Source organism: Asterias amurensis, chromosome 5 (genome assembly GCF_032118995.1).
Source record: "Asterias amurensis chromosome 5, ASM3211899v1".
NCBI classification, from domain to species: Eukaryota; Metazoa; Echinodermata; class Asteroidea; order Forcipulatida; family Asteriidae; genus Asterias; species Asterias amurensis.
Window position 1 is genome coordinate 22,374,573 of NC_092652.1, and position 10,750 is coordinate 22,385,322.

The window sequence follows — 10,750 nt, forward strand, 5'->3', positions numbered from 1 at the left end:
ATACACCAAGTGAGAATATGGCCTACTGGTATTTGACAATTCCCAATAGTGTCCAATGCCTCTAAAACAACGCAACAACCAAATTTAAATAACATGGTGTATAGATAGTATACTTTTGTTGAATATTTCTATAAGCAAGTGTGTTTGATACAAAGTAAACTTTAACAACGCACCAATAAACTAAGTTTCATTATTGTTGTACTTTGCATTAAATGACTTATCATTAATGACTTATCATTATTATTAAGCAGCATTCAACAAGCTGTAAATCATTAACCGTTCAATCTGTTATGACCTAATTGAAGTTTGACATGTAAACTGTTCAAAACAAAAGTTCAGATTGTTAAAGGAGGTGTGTTTCATGACATCAGCTTCACACAGAAGGCAATTTGAATGGTTCGTATACCACTTTACCACAAACGCCCCCCCCCCCCCCCAGAATAGTACATCACTAAAATAATGAATAGTTGACATAGGTACAAATACACAATTTTGGTTACAATCATCTGTATTTGGAATGTATCCCCATTAAAACCGATAGCATTTAGGCCTACATCACAAATTAACACATTATAGTCCACTAAATAGTGAGCATAAATGAACATTGTGAGCATTCATTGCTTACGTAGGCTACGTTTACGTCACTAATACAAAAACATATTTCTGGTTACAATAGTGTTGTTAATCACAACCTCTGTGTATTGAGTTTTCCCTATTAAGGCCGACTATATTGTAGACCTGCTCACAAACATAATAATAATGCTTCTAAAGATAGTACACCACTAAATACTGACATAAATGAACATACTATGTATTCATTGATTACGTAATGTTTTAACATTTAAGTCACCAACACAAAAAAACATTCTGGTTACTTTATTGTGTTGGTATATATAAAATAGTATTGTAAATCATAACTTGTGTATATCGAATCAAAGCAATCTACATTTATGCAATAAGTAAAACAATGGACATCATAAAGGAACAACAACAGTTTTATATAATTATATATTGAGAACAAAGACGATACACGGCCGTGCACGGGGCATTTAGTTACACACAGTATAATCTTTAAGAAAGGTTTATGTGAGGCAATCCGTTTTATACCGCCTTAAGAAAGTTGACATGTTTAGCCATGGAGGTAGGATTAGCTAACTTTAGTGCCGTGAAATATAATGTTGTTGTTGTTAAGCAAACTGCTTTTTAAACCATCTCGTTTATCACCACCGGTAAAGATAATAACTATGCCAATGTGCGTTTTAACTGAGTATGCTACAATAAAGTGATAAGTGAATATGTATTTGAAGCATAAACTTGTAACAAGAAATGCGAAAACTTATTAGAATTATTTTAAAAGCATTATTACATGACTATTAATTACTTAAAGGCAGTGGACACTATTTGTAATTACTCGAAATAATTATTAGCATAAAACCTTACTTGGTAACGATTAATGGGGAGAGGTTGATAGTATAACACATTGTGAGAAACGGCTCCCCCTGAAGTGAAGTAGTTTTCGAGAAAGAAGTAATTTTCCACGAATTTGATTTCGAGACCTCAAATTTAGAATTTGAGGTCTCGAAATCAAGCATCAGAAAGCACACAACTTCGTGTGACAAGGGTGTTTGTTCTTTCATTATTATCTCGCAACTTCTATGACCGATTGAGCTCAAATTTTCACAGGTTTGTTATTCTATGCATATGTTGAGATACACAAAGTGAGAAGACTGGTCTTCGACAATTACCAATAGTGTCCACTGCCTTTAAACAGTACTAAGCCACGTACGTTACTATTCTAAACAAATTATTCTAAGACCAGTAACACATTATGATACGACAATTTACAAGTTGACTAGTTTGTGAAATAAATCAGTGATCTATCGATAAAATAATCATTCACGTTCATAGCTATAGTTTTGTATTGAGAAACGCTTCAATTACAAAGCCATGCATGTCCGTCGTTGTACATCCAATGTAGTTAAATAAAGGTTAACTTTGTGATCTAAAGTCTCTGAAAGATTAGCATGGTGTTCCGTAACATGGCGTTCCGATATTTCTACCTGAACACCTCACATGATCTCAACAAAAGCACTAATTTTACACCTTAATTTAACCATAGCACTAATTTTACACCTTAATTTAACCATAGCACTAATTTTACACCTTAATTTAACCATAGCACTAATTTAACACCTTAATTTAACCATAGCACTAATTTTACACCTTAATTTAACCATAGCACTAATTGTACACCTTAATTTAACCATAGCACTAATTTATTGTACACCTTAATTTAACAATAGCACTAATTGTACACCTTAATATAACCATAGCACTAATCGTACACCTTTGTACAACTTTGATTACCGATTAAGCTTACTTTTTCACAGGTTTGTTATTTTGTGCTTTTGTTGAGATACAGCAAGGGCAAAGACTGGTCTTTGACAATTACCGATAGTGTCCACTGTCTTTAAGTCGTTTCATGAGTTAATATGAATATATTTATGTAACCTTTTTGACGAGTTATATGTACAGCGGCAGTACATGGGCATGTTCCCTCCGATGGTGCATTTGATCTTTTGAAATAGAATATAAGAATTCACAAAAATATCCCTTGAAAATATGTATCTATGTATAATGTCATGACAGAACACGGTTCACTGGTTTGTACAACCGACTTTTTGACTCCACACAATGGCGGACCGTATGTTCCGCTGGCTGGTTGTACTTTCATAAGTAGATCTTTGTGTTAGAGTGTATGCACCTATATACCCTTAATACAAAATATAAGGAGTGATTACAAATAACAACATTTTTAGAGGTTTTGAAAATAAATCACTGAAAATAAATGCGTTCGAATTTTCAGCTAATATTTTAACAATTTAGTATAGCTTATCCGGAGAGTCGGTAAATCTACGTTAATTTTACAAAGAAAATCCTTATAATGGAAACCTAACAACCGTTTAATATTTTAGTGGAAACAACCAGTGAACAAAATCAAGTTGAATAAAACATGCCATGCCAGAACCGAGACAAAAAATATACATAAAGTCATCTAGTGGGCCATAAATATTCCGATAGGTCAAAATTACCATACCTACAGTTTTGCCATGGAGACTATTTGCGGAAACTAGGACATTAAAATTGTAGTTTTCATACAATATTTTTGATATATCACAAACACGCTATAAGACATCCGGTAGCTTTGCCTCTGTCACAAAATAAGAAAAGACAGGAAGAAGATGCAAAGCAACAAAGTTTAAGACGGCACTTCAAAACACAGAGTTTTGATTATTCCAACGTTTTGTAAACACCAATGGAGCACAATATTGGACCCTCTATTGTTCTCACGGAAAACTGGACGTTAGCCTGAACATCAGACGTCACACTTCGAGGCTCGTGAATATAAAGAGAGTGGCCTAAAGCCTAGGTCAATTCCCTTCCGTATTGACCTTTCACCTAGAAAAGAAGGTGCGCAGACGACCGAAAGTGCAGCTAGCAAACATCACCTCGGACCAATCAAAACAGAGATATGGAAAGATAATACGTCACTGCACGGTATTCAATGAAATCACTGGTTCTGAAAATCAAGCACCTCTCTTTATCCCTGCGGGTAAAGACAGTCTGCTGTGAGGTGTGTGTCTTGTGTGTGTATTTTACTTAAACAAAGATGAGAACCATGATCCCTTATTCTTCTTGCCTCCGCCTGTTATGTTGGCTTCGAATTGTTCGAACGGATTATAATTTGCATCCTTCACTTTCCCAATGATATCTGCCTCTTTTCGCACATCTTCTAAGCCATGGACTCGGGCTTGCCAGCCAGGTTTACCAGAGCGTTTCTCAGATTCAATCAGAATATCAATGTATTCTACCGTGCTTAGAGGGTTTGGATTCAGTGCAATCTCTTCCAAACGTGTGACGCTTTTATGCACTTCGGCTATTAACGCAAACACGACCTTTCGGACCTTCACCAAACTTTCCTGGTGTTTTTTTATGACTTGCTGAACCGTCAATTTCTTTCCAGATGCATCTTTGAACCTCGCCTCAATCTCTTTGTACGTCTTCTCTTCTTCCTCTTCGTAGAATTCGAACCTGTACTGCTGATTGAAATGCACATCCCATTCGCACTTCCCCGGGCACGCAGTACAGACCCCATCTCTCATGGCTGAACAATGGCCTTTTTTTGCATCGTCTGCAATGCCACATGGGTAGTGACAAGTGAAGTGGCATTTGCTGCAGTTGGTTATGTAGTTTCCAGTTATATCTACTGTTCTACTCTTGGGAACCTTCACCTTGACCTTGAAATCTTTATTTGCTGTGATTTGCGCTTCATTTTCTACCAGGACTTGTTGCTCCTTTCTGAGAGTTTCGTATTTGCAGTTTCCTGCCATGATCTGAGGCGGAAGACCTTGGATTGCAGTCTCAAGACGCTTTCTCTCCTTCAACACTTCCTTCGTAAGGAAGAGACTTCGCGCTTCAAGAGTCCGCACATTTCCGAAGAATGCATTCAAACTTGTGGATCCCATGTCCCAGAACAATGTATCAAACTTTCCATCATCCTTTCTATTAGACGTTTTATGGCCACCCTGGTAATTTGGTTGTCTCACTTCAGCAAAGAGGACCGAATTATTGAACTTAAACAATTTCCCTCTGAAGGGGAATTTCGCTTCTTTCAGTGCAGCCATAACAGGTGGGTATTTTTGGTCTGCAAATGTTGCAAGTACAATGATGTTGCCGGCAATGTCCTTGCCAAACACCGACAAAATGGCATCGAAAACATACTGCTGTGTTTGCGTTAAACGCACAATCGAAGCCTGGACAACAAACCCAATAGCATCAATGTGATCGATCCCGTGAGACTCTGCATCTAAGAAAAACTGACGGATCTGGTCAAAGATTTCCTTATCTCTTTGAATGCCACGAGTATCACCGAAACCCGGTGTGTCGATGATGGTCAGATCGTAAGGCAAATGAAGGTTTTCGTCCATCAGGGTATAGGATGTGATAACCTGTGTCTGGCTATGAGCTTGTGATGATCCGTTTCCTTCACCGACATCAACCACTTTGAACCGGTATTCATCCTGCCACTCTACTTCTAAGATGTCATTTACCATTGCGTTGATCAGGGTGCTCTTTCCTGAACCTGTGACGCCAACAACCATGATTACTTTGTGCTCTCTTTGTATCTTAGATCCTTCACCAAAGCTGTAACTACGACTCTGGCACTTCTCACACACCTTCCTAAGAGGCAACTTCAAGATGGTCGGTTTTCCGGTATTCGGGTCACCAGGTTGAAGTATTTTTGACGATTTAATTACATCTTCCTTGATGAGTTTGCGGGTCGTACACTCCACCTTGCTTACTTCACCTGCCCCCGCGTTCCCACAAAAACCCAAAACTTTGATGCTGTAGCGCGTTTCAGTTTGACTCCCTTGATAACAAACTTGCAGGAAGAATCGTCTGTCTTCTTTCTTACTACCCCGGGGTCGTCATCGCTGCTGTATTCAACCTTGAAGTACTTCACTTCAGCACCACCGACAGTAGGCTTTGTCCACTTGATTTCGATCTGTGATGTTGACACCTGCTGTGCTCTTAAACCACTTGGTGGACCAGCAGGAAGCGTAGTGAAAGGAACACTAATGGGACTATGTATCATCTTGGGTTTCTTACCCTTCTTCACGCTGCAAACTAGCGTCACTCTTGCCACGTAGTTAGTATTTGGATCTAAATCGGAGACCAAACAAGGTCTGGCTTCTATGATACCTTTCTCCTTCTGCAGATTGTCCTCCCACCCACCGTCCTTAGATTTTGTAGACTGCTTGCGATTGACCACTTTGCGGTATTGTATGAAGTACTCAACTAGCTCTACACCATGTCCTACAGTGGTAGGATCGGTCCATGTGGTAACAACACTTGTTGATTTGATGTCACTAACTGCAGGTTTTCCTGGTTGGCTTGCTGGACAAGTTGTACAATGATCGCTAGTGGTACTAGGTGGACTCTTGATGCCCGATTCGTACAAGGCAACTACCTGAAATGTGTAAGTAGTATTTGCCTCCGGATTCTTAATTTTGAACTCTTTCTTGGACGAGTTAATATCGATTTCTTTGGTCATGTTTCCCGCTTCCATCAACTGTATGACGTAGCTTTCAACGATTTCATCCTTCCCCATCTTCCCAGGCTGTCGCCATTCCAGCAGGACACTGGAAGCAGTCACGTTTCGGAACTCAGGTTTCTCAGGCGATTTCGCCGACAGTGTAGTTGCCACAGCACTTCGCTCACTCGCTGGGCCCAGACCTGCCGAGCATATGGCACTAACTTGGAACCGTATGGACTGGTTTGGTTCTAGGTTGTCAATCATGACTTGGGTTTCCAGGCTCTTTGTTTGTATCTCTTGAAGGTCACTTGTTTGATCATTCTGACCACGAAATACCTTGTACTTGACAACGTATCTTTGAACGTTCGACATACCATACTTCGGTTCAGTCCATGTCAGATTTATCGAGTATTGATCGATGACGTCACACTGGGGCTTCATAGGCTGACTTGGTGGTTGAAAGTCCTCTTGAGTCAACTCGCCTTGCTCAAATAGATTCACTATTCCGCCGATTCTAGTACCACGTTTCCCTTCTGCAGATCCGGAAGAGTGTTCAAATCCGGTCTCAATGAATTTGGTGCAGTCTTCTTGTTGATTGCTCTCAAAGAAATCAGCAAATAGTCTTGCCTTCAGCCTCATCTCTTTCATGAAGGACGTATCGTCATACCATTGGCTATCTTCGTAATGACCACCTTTTCTCTCTGCGATGTACTCAGACAGCGCCCTCAGGTAACCTTCCTCTTCCCCTTTGAGTTGGAAAGTAAAGCAAACCACGTTCTCGATGCCCGGGTCAAAGAGAATAGCGTCTAGATTCTCACGAGACTTCACGATGTCTACGTCTGGGAGAAACTTGACGTAATGTCGGAGAACACTCAACTCTTTGCGCTTACTCAGTACCCAAGCATCGAGTGACGTCAAATTGAATGGTGACGAATCAACATCCCGGAACATGTCCTTGATGCGCCCCTCGCCATCACTTCCACTCCATATCAGGAGCAATACGTGTGCTAGCTGTTTCTTGTAACTTGATTTGTACTCCGTCAGTAGCTTTATGAAGAACTCAAACTTCTCTTTTAACCGGGGGAAATTCGTGGACAACGTGTCGTTCGCCATCTCACGGATTCTCGTCAAACAATCATCTATACCTTCAAGGAAAGTCTGAGCCTGTGCAGGTAGACTGTCACTTACAGCGCAACAAACCCGAGCAGATCTAAGATCTATCTTGCCTATTGGATATAAAAATACCTTAATCGGAATGGCTTTCGCCTCAGACATTTCGGCCAAGGATGACAGAAATTGAACAACACCTTCAACATCTGCCGGGTTGCGCTCAAGGGGCAAGTCACTATAAACCTTCCACCGAACGTGTTGGTCCCAACCGGCAGGAATATCGTCCTCTTCTTTGACATGGGCTGCAAGTTTGTCCACTAGGTCAGTTAGGACTTTTGCAGCATCTTCCTTTTCGTCACCCCCACAGTAATCAAACACGATAAAGGTGTTCGACCCATACAAAATTGACTTAACAACATGAGTGGCATAACCATATCGTGCTAACAGATCAGGGATTTTGCTTTTCAGATTGGATTCTAGTGCTTCCTGCGTCAAACATTCAAGTTTATTGATTGTGTTGACATGCAGAGTGAGTCGACAGCGACTGTCTAAGGGCTGTCGATCATGCAGATACTCTGCAGCCGCCTCGGCCTTAACTAATCCCCCTAGTACACCTGCCTTAAGGGAAGCATCAAGACCTAAAGCCATTGATTTGTCATCGAACGAATTTGACCGAATTACAGTGAGATTTAATCCCTTCTGTTCCACTACTTTCAGTTGATCTCCTATGGTTTCTTTGTTAATGAATATGATACTAGTGGTAATAGCCTCATCACTACGGACGTTGTACGATGTGCCTAGGCGAAATGGTCTACCCAGAGTTGGTATCTCCAGTGTGTCTGAGAGGGATTCCTCCATGATGGTACAGCAGCCTGCACGCAATAGAGTCAATATCAAAACAGAGAAAACACCAATAAGTTCCACTCTTGTAGATGGAAATTTGCATTGGGGATTAATAATTTTGGTTGTACCCAACGTATACACCGATATGTGTAAGCACTGTATACTCAGTCAGTACCGAGCTCTGTGGAAAATAATCACAGGCATAATACTCGGGTGGGATTCGAACCCAGGACCTTTGCAATTTGAGAGCATTGTCTTTCCAGCTAGACTAGACCCGTGAACCTTTGCCACAGAGCTGGGGAAAGTACAACAGTGCTAACAAACATCCGTGTATATATGGGTACAAACACAATTAACGCATAGGTGCAAATGGCCATCAAGTCACTGTAATACAATGCAATACAATACAATACAATACAACACTATACAATATAATACAAAGGGCATGTGTATACCGCTATGTCGTTCAGATCACATTGTAAATATAATACAAATAGCGTCATCGTTACGACATGATACATTTTTGAAGTAGTGTTTTAAATTGAGTACAACAAATTCAAGTTTTACTGACTGCCACGCTGATCACTGACAGAATGATGGACTGTAACAAACAACCATTTAATAATCATTGTACAACGCAAAAACAGTGTTGGGTGTTTTGTCAACGAATGTGAGGTTGCTCAATTTGTTTGAAACAAGTCCTGAGCTTAATTTCATACGGCTGCACACATTAGCTATAAGCAAAAAGAAAATGCTTAACTGCAAAAAAATGTTGTTAAAACTTACACTATGAGTGTAAACATCACATGAATATACACAAGAAAGAATAAACATTAACACCATATGGCGTTAAAATAACACCAATGCAAATGGCTAAGCAGACATTAGTGTTATTTTAACACCCTGTTGCGATTCTTTCTTGGTATCTATGTGACAACATCCATGGTGTCAATTTGAACAACCCGTCTACCAGAAAAGCGTTACCAGCTAAATATTTTACCATTTTGACTGATGTCCTGAACATTTTGGCAAAGCAGAAATTTTGTGTAAAGCAACATGTTATGCCTAAGCAGCTCTATGAAATTGGGTCCTCGTATTGGGTACCGGTCAACTCGGTCCCAAGTCAACTCGGTCCCAGTCAAGTCGATCCCAAGTCAACTCGGTCCCAAGTTAACTCGGTCCCAAGGCAACTCGGACCCAAGTCAACTCAGTCCCAAGTCAACTCGGTCCCAAGTCAACTCGGTCCCAAATTAACTCGGTCCCAAGTCAACTCGGTCCCAAGTCAACTCGGTCCTAAGTCAGCTCGGTCCCAAGTCAACTCGGTCCTTCGGCCAACCTTAATCATTACAGTACATAAAATAATTTTAAAAACATTAAGTCAATATTTTTTAAGTTATTTTATTGTACTGTTTAGATATTATTTATAATTATATTACGTGATAATATTTATTATGAACGTGTAAGTTTACTTATTTTTTGTTTTCAACCACCCTTATTGGGTTTTTAAAATTGTTTTATTGGTAGGCCCATGCCATGGAGTTTGATTTTGTTTTATGTGCATAATGTAGGTAAAGTTTTGTATATTATTATTATTTTTAACCAAACATTAATTTCCTCATGTTTGAGTTCTCAAAGTGAAAGAGTTGCACACTCATCTCGTTTCACGTACAAAGTCAAAGGAAAGAACATAGTTTTGTTTTCAATTCTTCAAAGAACTTTGAATCAGTCAACCATACGAGTTGACTGGGACCGAGTTGACTTGGGACCGAGTTGACTCATAATCCTTGTTTTTGGCAAAGTCTACACCTTCATTAGTCGTTTGCGAAACCTTTTAACGCAAAAACAACCAGTGTGGGTCTAAACAATGCCGACGTCAAAAAAAGAATAAAAAAAAAAAAATAAAAAACATTTTTAGCCATCAAAATTTAGCAAAATTTAGAGTTTTCGAACTCACCAGTGAGCTCTTTCAAAAGCTCCTTAGTCAGATGATCCGTGTAGTTGATCAGATCTTTCTGGAACTATAGGAAAGAAGAATCACGTAGTTTACCTTTGGAGTCTAGAGTAAGGAACATATCTATCCCACCCACTCGTTGCAATTTCAAACTAAATGATAACGATTTCTTTTGGGCTGGTCCGATTTTATTGGTATATTTATAAACTATTTACAGCCTTTTCTGTCTTAAGTTATTTTAAGGAAACATAAACAGTCTAATGAAGAACGATGTTCAACCACTTCTATGAACAGACACTGATATAAGGGGCAACCTGTAGTTTTATAACGGTGGTACAATTAATATATTTCCCATATATTTTTACTGTTCCTTTTATTTTGTAGAGACACACGTTGCGGCTATTTTATTCAATTGTAGTTTAATCCTTTAGTCCTTTTCGACAGTCACAACACAAGCTTTGACGTACTTCCGCCTATCAAAGCCCGTGTGCAGACATGGAACGCAAAATGCCAGCATTTTGGGTCATTCCTTTGTTTACATTTTGACTGCAGTTGGCGATTTGTAAGTCAAAAGTGTACATTTTAAATTAGGACATAAATTGATTTTTTTTTTTTTTTTTTTTTCCTGAAGTTTAATATGCAAAATGTTGAAATTGCTTTCTGTGGAATTACGTAACACTTACCGGCGCGGCAGGTTCAAACACTTGACATGTCTGTGTCTGTGATTTGATTCGATATTTAGGCCATCC

At 39.4% G+C, this 10,750-nt stretch overlaps 1 protein-coding gene across 1 annotated transcript; it reads right to left on the minus strand.

The window, feature by feature from the left end:
• Positions 1-449: 449 nt before the first annotated feature.
• Positions 450-10,750, minus strand: LOC139937386 (uncharacterized). The gene is given in 4 exon segments (XM_071932507.1): positions 450-5,422; positions 5,425-8,079; positions 10,005-10,068; positions 10,685-10,750. Coding segments are annotated over 2 exon segments (4,407 nt in total). The 5' UTR covers positions 8,066-8,079; positions 10,005-10,068; positions 10,685-10,750; the 3' UTR covers positions 450-3,656.